This window comes from Panthera onca, chromosome D2 (genome assembly GCF_046562875.1).
Source record: "Panthera onca isolate mPanOnc1 chromosome D2, mPanOnc1 haplotype 2, whole genome shotgun sequence".
Lineage (NCBI taxonomy): Eukaryota > Metazoa > Chordata > Mammalia > Carnivora > Felidae > Panthera > Panthera onca.
In genome coordinates this window covers 75472010-75491707 of record NC_138349.1, presented here as the reverse complement: position 1 = coordinate 75491707, position 19698 = coordinate 75472010, and the positions used below count along the sequence as shown (strand labels likewise).

The window sequence follows — 19698 nt, the reverse complement described above, 5'->3', positions numbered from 1 at the left end:
CGGAAAATGTGAACTAACTTTTTAAAGACGAAATTAGAACTCACCTGTTTCTAGCTCCTTTCTGACCTTTGGTGAGAATAAATGGCCTTTATGTACCATTGTCATTTTTCAGAGCTAATGAGACTGTCCTTAAAAGAAACCTGTCATACTTATTTAGCCCATTTTTCATTGTTCCTGGTATACATAGTGGGCTGTCTTGGAATTAAAATACTCAAAGTTTATAGGCGTCTTGCATTAGCCTTTAGGAAGGAATGCTTGAACCTCACTTTAAATAGCAGCTGAGGGGGGCGCCTGGGTGGCGCAGTCGGTTAAGCGTCCGACTTCAGCCAGGTCACGATCTCGCGGTCCGTGAGTTCGAGCCCCGCGTCAGGCTCTGGGCTGATGGCTCGGAGCCTGGAGCCTGTTTCCGATTCTGTGTCTCCCTCTCTCTCTGCCCCTCCCCCGTTCATGCTCTGTCTCTCTCTGTCCCAAAAAAAAAAAAAAAAAAAAAACGTTGAAAAAAAAAAAAATAGCAGCTGAGGGACTCCAACTAAAGTAAATCTTCTTCTGTTAGTAATAAATCTTATGTAGCCTCCAGAAAGGTATCTTCTTTATAACATTTACTTTTTAGAGTGGGTAGCATTGGGAAGAAATTTTAGTGCCTGTTACGTATATTTAAATGTAAGTAATAAGTTGAACTCATCTCTACCTTTTTTAAGTTAGAGACTGCTCTGATATACTTGCTCCCGTTTGGTTTCTGTTCTCCTAGCCGTGCTGCAGACCCTCTGGCTCTTTTTCCACCCCAGCCTCCCCTTTCATTCCAGTGTTCTGTTTCTAACTAGAACTTGGTCCACAGCTTCAGTCGAGCCATGGCCACGCTTCTGCTTTCAACGCCAAGCCAGTGCCGAAACAATGTGGGGAATCAAGAAAGCTGGAAGGATATAGGATGTAAATTTAAAATCACTTGTGTGTATTTTCATGTGTGTGTGTACCTGTTTACCCTACAAACTAAAATTCGTTTTTAAGCTTTAAGCTGAAACTATCTTTTATTTAAAAAAATTTTTTTTTTAATGTTTGTTTTTGAGAGAGAGCGAGAGCACAAGAGAGGGAGACAGAATCAGAGGCAGGCTCTAGGCTCTGGGCTGTCAGCACAGAGCCTGAGGTGGGGCTTGAACTCACGAACCAGGAGATCATGACCTGAGCTGAAGTCAGACACTTAACCGACTGAGCCACCCAGGCGCCCCTGAAACTGTCTTTTAAAAGCATTTTAATAATTGATACATAACTGTAAATGTGCTTTTAGTTTTAATAGTTTACACTTTTTTGTTTTTTAAAGGTGGTTTGTCCTGATTGTAGTGATGAAATTGCTGTGAAAAAAGACAATATTCTTGTTCGATCTTTCAAAGATGGCAAATTGTAAGTATAATTCACTGGAGGTTAAAAATATGCTGTTTTTCCAAGTTAGGATAGTAAATGATAATAAATTAATTATTTCCAATGACCTTATGCTTTTACTTTTCATCATACAGAATGTTTGGAAGTGTGATCGTTTTTCACATTATCATTTAAGTGGTCTTACAGTATGCCTTACTTGTTTATTTTGTTTTTTTCTAAACTCCCAGAGTTTGTCAGTATTTGCCTGTATAGTATAATAGCTGGTGATTTGTTGAGGCACATTTAGATATATCTACTGTATCTGATATTTGATCGCTATATTTATTGATGTCTTTACTATTCTGGAATATTTAATTGGGCCCTAATATTTTTAGTTCTAATGGTTATACTGATACCTGTTGTGTAACATTCAACTTGTATAGTAGCCTGTGGATTAAAATGGGTTACTGCAAATGTATTGAGTGTTCAAGTGATTTTTCATATAGAGCTTTTCTGGAACTGAGTTATGAATTTCTGTGTTTTTTTTTCCCTCTTTAAGAATTATGTGACTAGAAAAGTCATGTATTTTATACTTGGCCTTATTCTGTGTTTATACCTTAAAAGGATCATCACATTTTAAGATTGGTGTTTGGGTTTTCAGGTTCTAGAAAGTGATTTTTATAACAATTTATGAAATCCACTTTAACAAAATGGAGATAATCAGGAATTTGAATATTAAAATTGAATACTGGTTCAATGGTATTAGGAAATTATTGTTAACTTTTAAATGTGTAGTAATGGTATTGCTTATGATTTAAAAAAATTTTTTTTTAATGTTTATTTATTTTTGAGAGAGACAGAGACAGAATGTGAGTGGGTTGGGGCAGAGAGAGAGGGAGACACAGAATCCGAAGCAGGCTCCAGGCTCTGAGCTGTCAGCACAGAGCCTGACACGGGGCTCGAACTCACGAGCTGTGAGATCATGACCTGAGCCGAAGTTGGATGCTCAATGGACTGAGCCACGCAGGCGCCCTGTTTATGATTTTTAAAAAGAATTTTCTTTTAAAACTCATGTAAAGTATATCACAAATCAAATTATATAATATCTCAAATTTCCTTCAAAGTAATCCACATAGGGTGGGAGGAAGTAGGTAGGGGTATAAGTGAAAGTGACTGACTTTATGATTATTGTAGTTGGATAATGGGTATATGGTGTTTCATTGCACTGTTTTATTCTCTTTTGTATGTATTTGAAATTTTTTGAATAAAAATTAAAAATAGGCTGGCTGACAAATGTATTTGGAATAGTTTTCTGGCGTTTGTAGATTGATACAAACCAAATGCAGAAGAGCTGAATGATACTGAAGGATGACTTATTATTGTAAAATAGGAGATGAATGTGATATATATGATAGAAATTCTCCCAGTTGCTTACATCTGACTCCCTCCCTCCTTATGACTGGGGAGTTCCATAAAAGACTAAGTTATATATTAGAAGTTTGCTTGTGAGCCTAGAATCCAGCTTAAAAACAGTTCTTAGAAGAACATTTATAGTATAAACAAGTACATTTTCTTCCAGTCTTAAATTCAGTAATTTCTTGTGATTATTCCAAGACAATGGCAAATTCTTACTATTTGACTTCTTTTTTTATTGGATTGATCCTGCCATCAAAGTATTTTCATTTACTATTATTTTCATTAGCCTCCCTGTTTTCAGTGTTACATTTAGCCAGGGACTCCTGATATTTGAGAATATCTTGTTTGAAAAACACCTCTCAAGGTGGGGTCCTTCTGTAGGTGATGACCTATTTCAACATTCTGCTTAGCATTTTATTTGGGAATTGCAGCACTGTGCAATCACTTTCATTTCAAATGTTAATGTTTTCATATTTTTAATATTTTTCTGTAGTGTGTAATTCAACTCTTAATTTCTGTTGTGTTTTTTGTGGCTTTTTTTTTTTTCTTTAAAATTAAAAAAAAAAACTAATGTAGTACTTCAGTGCCAAGAAAGGATGTCCATGAAATTACTAGTGACTCTGCACCAAAGCCTGATGCGATATTAAAACAAGGTAAGGATAATCTTGGAATAGTTTATGGTTAACTTAACAACTGCTCAAGTGTTTTTGAAGATCAAACTCTCTTTTGCTCTTTAAAAAATGTATTTTGGGGGCATTTGGGTGGCTCAGTCAGTTAAGCATCTGACTTTGGCTTGGGTCATGATCTTGTGGTTCATGAGTTTGAGCCCCTGTGTTGGGCTATGTGCTGGCAGCTCAGAGCCTGGAGCCTGCTTTGGATTCTGTGCCCTCCCCCCCCCTCCCCCCCACACACACTCTCTCTCTCTCTCTCTCTTTCTCTCTCTCTCCCTCTCTCTTTTTCTCTCAAAAATCAATGAACATTAAAATAAACAAATAAATAAAATAAAAAATAATATTTTTTATAATCCTGTCTTTGAAGTTATACTTGGTTCTGTGTGAATTATACTTTTGTAAACCTAGGTGTCTTTTGTTACTATAGGGTTTCTTTTTCTTTCTTAGCTTATAATCAGGGGCAGTAATCTAAAAGTGGCAAAGAACTATATTACCAGCTAATTACTATAGCCTTGCTTTTGCCTAGTAAATAAAATGTTAGTTCCTAAGGATGGTGGAAACAGAAGTCAAAAGTAATTTTGATTTGGCATGTCTCATAGTGTAACAGTGGTCATATTTTATTGAGGAATATATCATAATTGCATTTTTTGCTTGGTTTTTAGCTTTGTATATAACTTTATTTTCCTTTCACCCATGTTCATCAAATCTAATAGTATGCTAGGTAGACTGGTTAAAAATCACCAAGAATTTGTGGTTTAGAGTTTATTTCCATGTATTATAAACTGAAAATAACTGTGTCTAGCTAATTTTAGTTTAAGCTGATTATTACTTTAATTTTAATTCAGGTTTAACTAGAAATGAAGCTAATGTGTATTTATAGAATATCTTCAGCTATAACGTATGTTCATTACAGCAGCTTTGTGCTTGATATATGACGCTGATTCATAGTCATTTGTTGGACAAATGATCAGAAATGTACCAGTCTTAAAGTTGTTTTTACTAGGCATGTTTAGTTTTTGTGTAAAAGAAGAAAACTGTTCTTTGTTTGAACCTAAGTCCCCTTCAGTAGCGGCGGTTCTCTGTCTGTCAAATGGGTGCCTGATGCTTCGGATGGTTGGGTTTGAAATGAGTTACTACAGTGCGCAGTGCCTGGCACGTAGCAGACACTTCACAGATGTCAGTGGTATTAGCACAGTAGTTTTACTTCTTTTTTTTTTTTTAATCTTTTTTACCACTATTAGACAAATCAGTTGTCTTAATTTCTCCAGTTCACATAGTTTATGGTCCTCTTTCCAGCCTTTGATCAGGCGCTTGAATTTCACAAAAGTAGAACGATTCCTGCTAACTGGAAGACTGAACTGAAAGAAGATAGTTCTAGCAGTGAAGCAGAGGAAGAAGAAGAGGAGGAAGATGATGAAAAAGAAAAGGAAGATAATAGCAGTGAAGAAGAGGTAATTAAAAATGGTTGATGTCTCCTAAAATTAGAAATAACACTTCAGTTTCCTTTGTGAGTTAGGATTCGGCATAAAGTCGTCAATCACTTAAGTATTTTTAGTATTAGAGATACTTCATAATAAAACTGTGTTGTGATGTCCGCCATAACCGGGTAGTTTGCTTGCTTACTTAAAATAGAAATATAGTCTTGTGAAATTGAAAATACTAAATACAGTTATTTCAGTCATCTCAAAAATGTTTCTTGATGATGTGCTTTTTTTGGTTTATCAGATAATAAGGGAAATACACACCTAACGTAGCAAAGCTCTACTTTCATGTGCTTTCTCATCATCCTATGGACCACTGTCACCTGGTACAGTGTTTTCATCTGCATATTTTATTGAAATACCTAGAGAAGTATAAAATACATCTTCCATCTAGTATTAGAAGAATAGTCCGCAAAAAAGGGTTAATACCTTTAATACCTCTTTGATTCAGAAAGACTTAAATAACTACGTCTAACACAGATGAGTGGCTAGTTCTAATTAGATCATAAATAAGTCATCTGTGAATTTGTATGGATCAAGTAGGTAAAGTTTTAGATTTTATTATAACTGGTACTTTAGATCTAGCAGTGATAAGTACCAACAAAAGCTGTCCATGGCATTACTAGTGACATTGTACCACTGTGCTCTTCAGTGGTTTGTTGAACGATTTCATAAAAGTTACTGGTGAATGGTGTAGGTAGTGAAGGCTGTATATTTGACCTTGAAGTGAATTGGAGTGAATGTTTTCAGGAAACTAAGTAAGTTAATCTCAATATGTAATATTTTCGGTAAGTTCTGAAATTCTGCCATTTAATTGTAATAAACAACTATTCATGAAATAGGATTGTTTCAGAGTTTATGTTTTATGACCTAGTGATCTGTGATGACAATGTGTAGTGTAAAAGTTTCTCAGCTTCAGTCTTCTCCCCCTCCCGCTTTTTGTTTAAAATGCTGAAATGAACAAGCAGTCCTTTGCTTCAAACTTGCCCAGTAGCTTCTTAGCACCTTAAAAGTCAAGCTTCACTTACAGAACTTCTTTTACAATCCAGTCCTGCCTTTTTACCACTTCTCTTGGTGTACCTTGCCATTTTGAACTTGATGCTGTGGCGATATTAAATTACATACCTTGCCTCTTCCCAGCCTGTACACATACCAGTACCTCTGCCTACAGTGCTCTTGCCTTTCCTCCCCCAGTTAGCCTGGCAAACTCCCGTTCAGTTTCAAAACCCTACTAACACGATCCCTCTGTAAAGGGAAACCTGTGCAGCGTCACCTCCCTCACCTCAGGAAAGTTAATCGCTCCATTTGCTTAATTACTACCTTTCCTTGTGCATATTTTTATCATTTACACACACGCACGCGCACTTATTGTCAGTTTTCTCCCCTGTAAGCTCCTCAGGGGTTTGGTGTTCCCTGTGCTCCTACTCAGAGTGTCTCATAATGTATAACTTGTAAATATATGATGATCAATAAATATTAGTTACTAAAATTTTTATTGCTTAGATTTGTGTTTTAGAAATGTTTTGGTGAAAGCAAATCTGGTTTCCAGTTAATCATTTTCTTTTACGTTAAATACAAACTTCACTAAATTTTTGGGACAGGAATAAGTTTGGCAGTTTATGAAAGCCAAATATTGTATCGGGGGCATTTAAGATCGTATCTAGAAAATAGGTTTCCTTAGATTTGTATCTGACTGCCTTAATAAAACCCACCTTCTGTGGACCATGTTTAAACTGAGAAGTGTAGATTTTTACATAAAGAAATTAATAATTGTCATTTATTCTTCTCTGCTCAACTGGCAAACTTAATAGTTTATCAACATGGATTTTTGTTTCTTGTTTTTACCTTGCCTTCCTTTGCTCTGCTAGCTTTTAAAGTAAAGGGGCAGATGTCAAAACAATGGCATTAGACACATGATTTTTAAAAGTAAAATGATATATTTAGGTTTATTTAGACTATCAGTTGAAAAGTATGGTCTGGAGCGTTACTGTCAGAAATACATTGGTTTCAGCCAGAGTAACTGCAAGTCCTAGGTGTATGTTTGGAATCACTTTCTTCACAGTTACTCCCGATCGTGTTCTCTAACGGCAGGCTCCATCGCTCATTTTTCTTTTATCTGAGTCAGCACCTAGCACAGTGCCTACGCTCGCTGGTGCTCGCTAAATGGCTTGTTGAATGGATGATAGTCACTGAATCGACGAGTTCCTCCGTCTCACCTACTACCCTGCTCCTTGCAGGTCGCTTCAGGACCAGCTCCCTACTGCCACAGCCCCTGGCCACAGCAGCAAGAAGCTAGTCCCTCCCTTGTAATTGATAAATCGGGGAACTATTTTATTACTTGAAGATTTCCCTAAGTCTGAATCTTCAGGTATTGTAGATCAAGTTTGTTCCCCACTTTCCTGATTTTGTTAGCTTGAAGTGCTGCACAGTGGGGCTGTATATCATGAAGGATACTTGGAGTTACAGCTAATGGGACCCACACGTGTATAGTTCTGGAGGAGCAACAAGATAGTCTGTTGTGATGTGAAGCCCTGACCCAATTTAATATAAGTGAGAGTAGGTCTTCTTGAGCCTGTGGCCCTGACTTAAAGAGTAGTTAGATATCTGATATGGGAAAAAGCTCATGAACCATCTTGCTAGTCTTATTTCGTACTTCTTCTATGAGAATTTACATTTGGGATTATCGCTGTTGAGATACCTTTTAAGGCATATTCCTTTGGAAAGCATAAAATGTCTAGACTTGCCTGGTTTTGAACATCTTAGTGTTAAGAAATAATTTTTACTTGGTAAAACATCCTTGAAATGTTTTAGTAAATATTAGTCTTTGCTTTTAGTAGGAAATCTTGTATTATTATGATGTTTAATTGAGGAAAATAACATTCTATTCTTCTGTGACTAAAATTAGGAAGAAATAGAACCATTTCCAGAGGAAAGGGAGAACTTTCTTCAGCAGTTGTACAAATTTATGGAGGATAGAGGTGAGTTTTATTTTTAAATGTGCTACCTGTACAACAATAACCATGAATAAAAAAACCATAAAGAATTCTGTTCGTTAAGCTTCATGTCACTAATAATCATGGCTGCCTTACTGCCTGCCAGCGTCACCAGCACCTGGCATAGTACCTGGCATATAGTACATGGGAGGAGGAATTTGACAGTATTTTGATGGATATTATGGCCATGGACCCATATGGCCTGCATTCTGTTCTGCCTATCTGCCCTCCATCCATGGGTTCCCAAAGAACTCTTAACGACTAGGGAGCAGTAGCTGACTGGTAATCATAGTACCATTTTATTTGTACCTACATAGATTCCTCTAGTAAAAAGCCTTCCTCTCTAGAATCACTGTTGGATATACCTTGGATGTGTATGTTTGTGTGTGTTTGTGTATGTGTGCATGTGAGTGAGAGAGAGAGCCAGAGAGACACCATAGTCCCAAGTCTTCTTGGGACCCAACCACACAGAACGAAGCAGAGAATTAAACCATCCAGAGAGAGTCAGACATAGAGAAAGGTGGCAGAGTCTCAGGGTGAGCCTTGGCTTAGTCTTTTGAATCTGCCTGGTGTTGTTAAAGAAATACAAGAATCGAGGGAAAGAGGTATGGATGTTGACCTTTCGTTTTCGGTAGTGACCTCGTCCTCTGGTAACTGTGGCTTTGTCACTCTCTTGGTAATCTGCTGTTCAGAGTATAGTGTCTCCTTTCCTGGGAAGATGCCAGAAAGGGAGTAGGGAGAGGCAGAAAGCTTTCTAGCTTGAGGAGAAGGGCAAAATGAATGAATAATATTTGGAAGTGCCACTGTACTTTGGGAGTTATTTGGGGGGGGATTAATATTTTTTTAAATCCTCATTTGTATTGTTGATAAGTAGAAGTTGGCTGTCTTTTGCTCTCGTAAGTGATAGTGGCTGCCATAATGTAGGTATCTTTATTGTTTGATATAAAATGTCCTTGCTTTCTGTATTATTTTTTTGTATGAATGAGGGTTGGCCTAAGAAGGTAGGTGATTTCTTAGGCTTTTGTATAAGGCAAATAAAAAAGTGAAGGGGTGCCTGGGTGGCTCCATTGGTTGAGTGTCCGATTCTTGATTTTGGCTCAGGTCGTGATCTCACAGTTGGTGAGATCTGGCCCCACGTTGGGCTGTGTGCCGACAGTGTGGAACCTGCTCGGGATTCTCTTGCTCCCTCCCTCTCTGCCCCTCCCCCGCTCGTGAGCCTGCTTTTTCAAAATAATTGTAAAAACTTTAAAAATTTTTTGTTTTGTTGATATTTTATTTTGGTTTATTTGTTATTCTTTGTTCATCAAGGAGATGAAAATGGAGTGAAATCATATAAGGTTTCAAAAATCTGGTATGAGAAATTTTTAAAAAGGAGATGGGCTTAAGTGGTAGACATGTTTTGGATTAACAAGGGATTTTTTTTTCTCTTATACGTATACTTTGCACTATATATATTCAGTGGTAATATCTGAATCTTTGGTAGTTTTAAATAACAAATGCAGCATGGTTATAGTAAATTTTGTGTTTTCTTTAATAGGCACACCTATTAACAAACGGCCCGTACTTGGCTATCGAAATTTGAACCTCTTTAAGTTATTCAGACTTGTACACAAGCTTGGAGGATTTGATAATGTAAGTATTACAGTCAAAAGTGAAACATGTTTTTCATGCAACATGTTTTCTTTTTTAAAAATTACCTAAGATTGTCTAATAAAAACCTAATAGTAGAAGGAGAAGAAGATGTAAGGCACAAGTTAGAAACAGAAACAGCTAGCTTCCTCAGCCAAATTTAAATTTAATTAAAGAGCTTTTCAAACGAGCTTCCCGATTTACTGTTTGTCAAACTTTCATAAACCACCTGTGTATGTGTGAGTCACAGCACAACTATATTGGTAGAAGTTCTTCCTGTGTCTCTTTTCCACTACACTGTAAGGTCCTTGAGAGTAGGGATCTCTTTTAATATTCTTTATTCTTAATCTCTTCCATGGTGTGTGATGTGCGCGCACACACACACACACACACACACACACACACATTTATGTATAGAAACATGCAGAAAAATCTTTGTTGAACTGAAGAAATTATCTTAAGTTTGCCATGATGTGTGGTGTCCATCCAATTAAGATTATTCGGGCGGGGGGAGTATTCTGTAGAAGAAGTATTCGGGCGGGGGGAGTATTCTGTAGAAAATTTACTTTTTTTTTACTTAAAAGTAAATGCTTTACTAAGATCCTTAGAACTACTTTGATTTATTAAATTTATAGGTTTTATGGGAACTAATACATTACTTAAAAATTTTGATGTGTCTCTTCATTACAAATTTTCATTTAGAAACCTGAATATTTTCTTATTTACTATGCCAGGTTTGATTTAAAAATCAAATGGCCTAATAGCTCAACATTTGTAATTTTCTGAGATTTGTTAGAATACTAAAACTTACTTTAAAAGATTGTTGTAAACTAAATTTTTTATTCAGAATTTATTAAGCTATTTTTCATTCCTTTGAGACTAGAACCAGTACATATAAGCATATATTTCTATATGCTACATTAGTCAAAATTTTATTATATTCCCACCTTTTAATTGGGGAGTTTTCATTTTACTTTGTCTGCTAGATTGAAAGCGGAGCTGTTTGGAAACAAGTCTACCAGGATCTTGGAATCCCTGTCTTAAATTCAGCTGCAGGATACAACGTTAAATGTGCTTATAAAAAGTAAGTCATGGTACTTGATATACCGACATTCGATATTTTACCTAGAAAACAGGAGGCTAATTATTTCTTCTAAGAAATCAGAAATTTTTACTAATCACTTTATAATAGCATGTTCTGCAGTATTTTCTGTGAATACTAGATCTATGAGATATTCTGTAAAGAAAGTTTTTGTGGCCAAGAAAATTTGGAAAGCACTGTGTAGAGACTAAGAACCTCTTTTTAAAGTGTTAAAGGGGTACCTGGGTGGCTCAGTCGGTTTAGCGTCTGATCTCAGCTCAGGTCATGATCTCGCGGTTCATGAGTTTGAGCCCCGTGTTTGGCTCTGTGCTGACAGCTCAGAGCCTGGAGCCTGCTTCGGATTCTGTGTCTCCCTCTTCTCTGCCTCTGTCTGTCTCTCTCCCTCTCTCTCACTCAAAATAAGTAAATAAATAAACAAACATTAAAAAAAAATGAAGTGTTAAAAAGTCCAGGATTGAATCCTGGTCCTGCCAATTATTAGCTTTTGTGCCCCTTGGACCATTTATTTGTTCTCTTAAGCTTCAGTTTCCTCATTTGTAAAATGGGATACTAGTACTTGCCTCGTAAGATTATTCTGATGATTAAATGAGATTTCACATGAACTAAGAGGACTAGTGCTTGGCATATCAGAAGTGCTCATGGGGTGCCTGGGTGGCTCAGTCAGCTGAGCATCTGACTCTTGACTTTGACTCAGGTCAGGATCTCATGATTCATGAGTTCGAGCCCCATGTTGGGCTCTGTGCTGGACAGCGCAGAGCCTGCTTGGGATTCATCTCCCTATCTCTCTCTCTCTCTCTCTCTCTCCCTCCCTCTCCCTCTCTCTCTCTCTCCAAAATAAAAAAAAAAAGTGCTCAAAAAGTTGATGCTTTACTAATACTTTTAATAGCTATTGTTGTTACAGTTACTTTATTTAAGATACTGTTTTTTTACTTTTGGCATAGTTTTTTTGTGACTTTGGGTTTTTTTGAAAAATGTTTCTATTTGGGTTAAAGAGAATGGGAAGAACTGAACTAGAATAAATTAGAATATTAATATGACTCAATATTTGAGAACTTAAAAGAAATAAACACCTTTTAAAAACCACCACTCTGTAGTAATAATTTGAAATGTTTTCCCAAATGTAATTTCTCTTCACGTTTCCAGATATTTATATGGTTTTGAGGAGTACTGTAGGTCGGCCAATATTGAATTTCAAATGGCATTGCCAGAGAAGGTTGTTAACAAGCCATGTAAGGAGTGTGAAAATGTAAAAGAAATCAAAGTTAAGGAAGAAAATGAACCAGAAATCAAAGAAATAAAGATTGAAGAGGAGGACAATATAATACCAAAAGAAGAAAAGCCTACTGATGATGATACTGAAAGAAAAGAAAATATTAAACCCTCTCTGGTAAATCAGATACTGTTCATAGTGCTGTGCCTTCTTTGGTACATTGTCTACACTGTCTGTAACATTTTCATGGTTAACTTACTATAAAATGTTATACTTAATTTCTTGAGCATTTTCCTCGTTAAGTGCTATTTTTGTATTTAAAATGGTTGTTCGCTGTTTTTGCTTAGTGTGTTAGGAATGGCAGGAGTATCTTAAAATAGCTAACGCATTTCTCAATATTAGTATTGGTTGGTACCGCCTTTTGCTAACAATTAGATCATGGAATTAGGTTGACAGTTTTTACTTTTGTTGGTTTAGTTCCTCTGATTTTTTTCTAGGGAAGTAAAAAGAATTTATTAGAATCTATACCTACACAGTCCGATCAGGAAAAAGAAGTGAACATGAAAAAAACAGAAGAAAATGAGAATCTGGAGGACAAAGATGAGGAGACAGCTGGGGTAGATGAGTCCCTCAGCATAAAGGTAGAAGCTGAAGAAGAAAAAGCAAAATCTGGGTAAGAAATTTGTTTTTGGTTAAGATGCATTTTTTGGCCGAATGAATTCTTGTAATTTGCCCTTTGTGTGTGTGCGTGTTTGAACCTAAATTTGACAAAATATAGTATAATTGAGTGGTTTGCATTTAGTATGTAAGTACCATTTGCCTCCTTCAGAGACCCTACTAATGCAAATTTGTAGCAAAAGATCATGTTTTTGATCCATTCTTCTTGCTCTCATCATGGAAATTTATGAAATTTTGAGCTAGAAAAATACTTCTTACTACATTAAGCTCTGCTGAATAACCAGATAATAGAAATTTGGGAAGATGGCTTTCTGTATGCAATGTTTTCTAGATGGTATGTTGGCTCTAGATTTTAAGAGTTGTGTTCATTTCTTAAGCAAAAAACAAGAATGGAAAAGTGGTAATAATTAGCTTTCACCAGGCCTGGATTGTTATATTGTGTTTTCTGTGACAGTAGTAATTCCTCATTTTGGTCAGTTTGGAATGATGAACTGTTTATTCAGCAATGTAATTTATGCACTGCCAGTGGACCCCTGGATTTTGTAGATGATCTTTGGCATCTAGTCATCGCTGAGGTTTAAAAAAACCCTACACATCCCCATCGTCAATGGTCCGTTTAAATAAGTACAACCAAATGTTTTTGATCATTTTAGTGTTTTCTGAAATTTGGCCACAGCATGCACATAGGCAGGGAAGGGAAGCAAAATATGCTTTGCAAATTTAGGGAAAGGTACTTGTTTAGTATACCTTGTTATATATCTTTGTGTACAAATGTCTATATCAAGTACTCCTTACTGCTGTTGGTGATTATTTCAGCTGTTAAGAAACTTAGTAAGTACGTAGCTTTTTGCCTAAAATCTCTTGATTATTTTAGTGTCCTCTGAAATTTTGGCTGCAGCATACAGATAAACATGGGAGGAGAAACCTGGGTTTAGATGAATATAGTCTAAGTGTTTTTTCATTATACTTGGTTATAGCCCTGTGTGCACGTGTATATTTCAAGGTACTCCTTGCTGTTGCTGGAGACTATTTCAGCTCCTAAGAAACTTAGTAAGGATTCAGCTTTTTGACTAAAAATCTGATCTTTAAATTTGCATGTATTTCTGGAATATCTGCTGTGTGGGAGGCATTGTGATAAGCCTGTGTTTTCTCTTTGTCACTAATAATTACCTTATTTTTTCAAGTTGGTGTTTCAATTTATTTTCTGGTGTAAACTATATATTGTAGGTTTTAAAAAATTCTTCAACTATATGGCTTTTTAATTTACTACATATATTTATCAATGTATCATACTACAAACTGAAATTTTCCTAGCCCGACAGCACTAATTTGGTAGTGTTATGTGTTGGGAATGTCCAAGATTGATTTCTGAGTTTTATTAGGTAAGTGCAATAGAAAATTTGATAGTTATAAAGAATCATATGTGAGTATTTCTCTAGCATATAAAGTTTCTCTAAGTAATTACTAGTTACTGCCAGGAATTTGCCATGTCCTTTTTTCATAGTCTAGGTAAAGGAGATTAAATAAGTTAATTTAGGTAAAATGCCCTGTTCAATGCCTGGCCCATAGAAAGTATTAATAAGTTAAAGTTGTTGTTTTTTTAATTTGTTCCATTGTATGGAGTGTGACATCAAACTGGGAAAATTTGATATTTGTGAATTCAGATGAAAAATACTGATACATTTGGTTTCCCAAAATAATAGTTCTTTAAAAGATGTGCGTGTGTGTGTGTGTGTGTGTGTGTGTGTGTGTGTGAGTGTGAGAGAGAGAGAGAGAGAGACAGAGAGAGAGATCCACATCAACTTAATTTTTAAAAATCTATATGCTGATTACATTTTATACTTCCAGAAGGTATCATTGTTGGCATTCTATGTCTGATTTAGTGCGTTTTACCTTTGATTTTGCCAGTGAATTATTAGAGAAAGGAGAAGAATATTTTATTTGATAGCAATTGTGTTGTTTGCTTCTTTAAACTTTAGTACACTTTTTAAGTGTTTTTCATTTGGTTGGTGTCTGAGGTTGACACTCAGTGTGAAACTTTTGTTTTTAATTTTTGATTGCTTTATTAATACAGAGTATTAGAGTATTACTCCAGATAAAATTAAAGACTGCCAGGCTGCACTAAAGTGGGATTGTGCTTACTGGCATGAACCAGTTGTGCTCAGAGCATTGTGTAATGTAAGACACAATTTAGAAGTTGTTTTCATTTAAAAACTCTTAGATTTTTTATTCTGTGTCTCTCCTTTCTCTGATATGATCATTCTGAGGTACATGACAAATATCTTTGGCGCATAATAAACAACTTCTTTTGTCGTGGCCACTAGAATACACTTCCTTTTCTCCCTGATACACAGAGATACAAGTTTATGATTTAAACAAGGAATATCCTTTCCAAAAAAAGTCTTAACTGTTTTAATTTTTTAAATACATATAAACATTTATTTAAAGTTGTTAATAATAGTTTATCATCCAAAATACCCTCTCTGGTAATTTCTTAGATATTTTAGCCTTACTAATAATTATTTCTTCAGTACAGACATGTTCATGTATTTTTAATAATAGAGTTCTAGTTTTTTATCTCCAATTATAGCTGGTTTATTTAGGTCTTAATTTTGAAGTACCTATTCATTTGAATATAAATGAGTCTTTAAAAATAGAAGTAATTCTTGAGATTCTGTAGACTTTGTGATGTATTTCAGAGAAAACTGATGCATTTGTTACTTTTGTAAACTTACACTTAATTTCACAGACTGTTAGGCTTCCCTTCGCCCCTCCTGCCTCACAATGTAGAAGGAAAGAGGTAGGAGAATAAAAAAACATTTTAGCGTTGCTCGTATTACTATAGATTGTTTCTGTTGCTTACGTGATTGCATAATTAGGAGTGATAAAGTATGTCATTGCTAAAAAGGTTGCGTATAAGATTATGAAACAAATGATCAGTGGAAAAGGCTTTTTATATAAATATTACATTCATGAACTTTTAAAGCTTAATTATGTAACTGTCATGTAGTTTCTGTTTTATAATCTTTATTTGTCAGCTCTAAAGTGATGGAGTCTTTTTGAGAGAAAACTATTGTACTAAATATAGACATAGTTTTTATCTGCTGTGCAGGGTAAATACATAGTATTTATCTTGGGACTAAATATAGTTGAATTTCGTATTGAAGTCTTTTAAAAACTAAATCTAGTGTTTGGAAGGTTTTCTCCAACTTGTTTAATATGGATTTGTGGCTAATATAAAATGAATGCGAATGCTCAGTTTTAAAAAGTGCACAATACTGAGAAGACTGAAATGGTTGCAGTGCTGCTTCTAGAATGATTTCACTTTTAGTTTTGTGTTACTTGGACTTGGCCTGTCTTATTTCATCGGAACTTCGAAGTTGAGAGAGTCGGTAAAAGACTTTATACGCGGTAAAGAAACAGAAATTGTAGCGAAGTTTAGAAGAATAGAAAGAAAAAAATGATGTGATATTGATGTGAAGTTAGTCAAATAGTCCTGTGAAAGGTAAAATGATATTTCAGTTAGCATAACATTTGAAATTCTGGTTGGAGCACCTTTTGAACTCAGTAAGACTAGCTGTTGGCTAGTAAAAGTTTTTGTTTTCAACACCCCGGGGCTGGAAATACTTGAATAAAAAATACTTTTTAGTCTGGAAATGGCTATGAGGTGTAAATGATTTGTGTTTTTGTCAACACGTTTGTGTAAAACACTTTCATAATAAACCATGAAAAAGTTGTTAAAGTTGACCTTAATAGTTTCTTATACAACTTCTCTTCTTCTGGCTGTTGGAAATTTTCTTTTAATGCATTTTTCAATCTTCATTTCCTCTAAATGTATTTCTCTATAACCACAGTCATCTTATACAGTTTTGGTTTTTAATGTTACATTGCAACCCAGAATTTCATGCACATGGAACCTGCCGTTCCCGGAGCAATCACAGCCACGATTTTTATCAGTTTATGTGGTTTGGAACTGAAAAGCTTATGAAGTGTCTTTTATTAACTGCAATTTTTTAAACCTTTCAAGAGATGAAACGAATAAAGAGGAAGATGAAGATGATGAAGAAGCAGAAGAGGAGGAGGAGGAGGAGGAAGAGGATGAAGAGGATGATGACAACGATGAGGACGAGGAGTTTGAATGCTATCCACCAGGCATGAAAGTCCAAGTGCGGTATGGACGAGGGAAAAATCAAAAAATGTATGAAGCTAGTATTAAAGATTCTGATGTCGAAGGTGGAGAGGTCCTTTACTTGGTGCATTACTGCGGATGGAATGTGAGGTAACTTGAGTTTCAGCTAGTGATTACTACCTAAAAACACTTCTAAAATAATTTTCTATTTTAAAAGTTAATTGACGAATTACAGACGTATTAGTTACTCTGATTGAGGTCATAGTACCATATAAAAAATCTGTAGATTTCAGCATGTAAATGCCTCGCTTAGTCACTTCCTACTTACTGTTTTGAATACTTAGAAGATACCCTTAGGGTCTAGAAAACTGATATCTATACAGTTGACTTTTATGTTATACATGAAGATTAACAGGGACAGCAACATTATTGGTGAAATGATAGAAAAATCTTTTTTTTTTTTTTAATTTATTTAAGTAGAAAAATCTTTTTTAAAGTTAAAAGAGTTTTGAGCTTCTTCATGTCTATGAGTTAATGACCGGACTTCTTTCTCTCTCGCGTTTTCAACTGCATTGCCACAGTAACCTCTTCTTTGTAATCTGAAGTTGCCACGTGTCTTTCTTACAGGAGGCAGGGATTTTAAAGTCATGATTTCTTAAGATGCATTAGCCATTTTAAGAGGGCCTTTATCTCTTCATTAACATCTCTTAGATCATAGTCTTGTTCAGAAGCCTCAGAAAGTCATTTGTATATTTGAGACGATATGGTGGAAGTGCAATAAGCAAGCGTGCTTAACTAAAATAGGGTGCGCTTTCTGACTGTTGATAACCCTAGGGATGAAAGGCAAGACTCAGGTTTGGCTTTAGGTGGTGTTCAGTGACTTCGCTTCTTTTCTTACACAAGTTTTCTTTGGTTCATCCAGAGAAATTTTGTATTTGAATTTCATCCAAAATTGGCAAGTCTGTTTTAGGATCTGGTCACTTAAATTATCTTTTAAGAAAAACTATAAATTCGTTTTGGAATCTTTGACACTTTATTTGAAAGGCAGCTTGTGATAGCGTTGTTGCCCTTGAAAAATTCACCACAGAAGTTAGAAATGGTGGTTTCGTGGTGTGCCTAGTATCTTCAAGGAGGAATACAGTTCCCGTGCTTTTTATTTCAGTTGTATTCTGTGATTTAGAAAGGTGTTCGGAAAACATCATCTCAATTTCTGTTTCTTAGAAAAACTATATAGCCTCTGTTTCTTAAAAGTCCATTTTGTGTTGTCCTGCTGTGGCAATAGGAAGCTCTAGAAGCACGTCTAATCTGATTGCCTTTCTTACTTAGAGAAAAGTGCAATTCTGATCCATTCTGACGCCTGGAAGAAAATAACAATTTAAGTCATAAGGAAATGTTTAGAAGTTTTGTTTGGGGACTCGTTCTTTGTTATTTCTAACCAGCAAGTTTGGGATTTTAAGAGTACTTTTAATCAATCAGTGTTGTCCCGTAACATAAGCTTTTCCGAAGAGTCCGTTTTAACACCATGTGTAATTTATCCTTTTGTCTGTTGGCTCTTGGGCTGCTTTTGTGGTGCATGATTTTCCTTACCTGAAGGGCTGGCTATTGATGATCATGTTCAACGGAAAATACTGGAGATCTCAGATATAGCTGCTATGAGAATATTTTGCCCAGTTTTGACATTTAATCATTTTGATCTTCCTAAATGATCATCATAATATAAATGTCGAGGGAGTTCCATTTATGCCTGGAGTGTACATGTTGAATACGTTAGTTTAAAATTAGGAAGGAAAAAATTGAATCAGGAAAAATTAATAATCACTGAGTAACGCCCACAAGAGATGTAAGAGCCACATCATCTTTTACCTCTCCTTTCAGTTCTTCTGCCCTTAGTTTGTATAATGAGGTGGTTTTTCTGGTGGCCTTATTAAATGCTTTGTATTTCGTGACAGAACTTGCACCATTATCAGGGCTTGATTATTTTCTATTGTTCCATTAAATAAAGAGGCTTAGTAAGTATAAGAATTGAGACATTCATAAAATGATTCTGCAAGTAGGACACAACTTTCTGTTTGTTTAAGAAAAGACTGAGTGAAGGAAAGAGTCATCTTTCCGTCGGAACACTTGGATTTTAGGGGCCAGAAAGACAATGTCAGTATTTTAGCTTTGAATTTGGTGAGGGGTTGGGATGGTAAGGGAAGACTTTAAATTGAGACCTTCAAGTTTTTAATAACGCAGAAAAGAAAACGAGACCTAGTTCAGCAAGACAAGCTGATGTCACTGAGAAGGATGCCATCTACTCCTCACACCTCAAGCGTTTGTGTGGTCTGAGCTTTCAAAAGAAGAACACTAACCAACTTGACGAAGACCTGTAGAGTGAATCTCTTCATACTCCAGCAGCATAGAGAGAGCTGTACTTCTGTAGATTAGCAGTTAATTTTCATAGTCAGTATAACAATAGTCCTATTTCTCTCTGCAGTAATAACCAGAATCTCTTATTGATGAATAAGCAATAATTATGATTTTTGCTGCTCCTTCATGTCTGAAGCTAATCTAATGAGGACTGCAACAAATCCTCATCAGTTCTGCAACTGTGTTCCTGTGGTTTCGGTGATCTTCAGCTTGATCTTTGAATTTACACTTAAGAGATGTGAAATTAGACATGAAGATTTATGTATGAAGGTTCATGAAAATAGTTTTATCTTCCGTGGCAGTCATTCATTACTATAGCAATTTAGGAAACTTCTTATGGAGCTATTTGTGTGAGTTTTGTTTGATCTGAAAGGTCACTTTCCAGTAAACAGATTTTTCGTAAAGAAAATAAGAGACTATCTTTCTTAGTTTAAAAAATGCTATTTTTCTGGTAATTTCTACATTTTACCTTTTTTCTAAAATGCTGTGTAAACCTTTCCAATGATACAGTTTTCATTTGCACCCCTGTTTCACATTTGAAAAATGTTAATTGTCGTTACACAAAAGAATAGTATTTGGGCCAATTTATTTTTACTACCACAAGAAGAAGACACATTTTTACAGGCT

General features: G+C 35.6%; 2 protein-coding genes across 9 annotated transcripts in view; one reads left to right on the top strand and one right to left on the bottom strand.

The window, feature by feature from the left end:
* Positions 1–19698, bottom strand: part of TBCE (tubulin folding cofactor E) — a 622247-nt gene that overhangs the window by 217984 nt on the left and 384565 nt on the right. The gene's annotated exons all lie outside the window — the stretch shown is intronic.
* Positions 1–19698, top strand: part of ARID4B (AT-rich interaction domain 4B) — a 156517-nt gene that overhangs the window by 95969 nt on the left and 40850 nt on the right. For 5 of the 8 annotated variants that reach the window (XR_013550438.2, XM_078434200.2, XM_078434199.2 and 2 more), the window contains exons 9-17: positions 1316–1395; positions 3346–3422; positions 4737–4891; positions 7827–7899; positions 9452–9546; positions 10530–10627; positions 11789–12032; positions 12353–12528; positions 16561–16812. Coding sequence is in view for 7 of the 8 variants with exons in the window: in XM_078434200.2 (XP_078290326.1) it covers positions 1316–1395; positions 3346–3422; positions 4737–4891; positions 7827–7899; positions 9452–9546; positions 10530–10627; positions 11789–12032; positions 12353–12528; positions 16561–16812 (1250 nt within the window). In the remaining variant the exon portion in view is untranslated. The remainder of the gene's footprint in view (positions 1–1315; positions 1396–3345; positions 3423–4736; positions 4892–7826; positions 7900–9451; positions 9547–10529; positions 10628–11788; positions 12033–12352; positions 12529–16560; positions 16813–19698) is intronic. The other 3 variants (XM_078434203.2, XM_078434204.2, XM_078434202.2) reach the window with 2 other exon arrangements.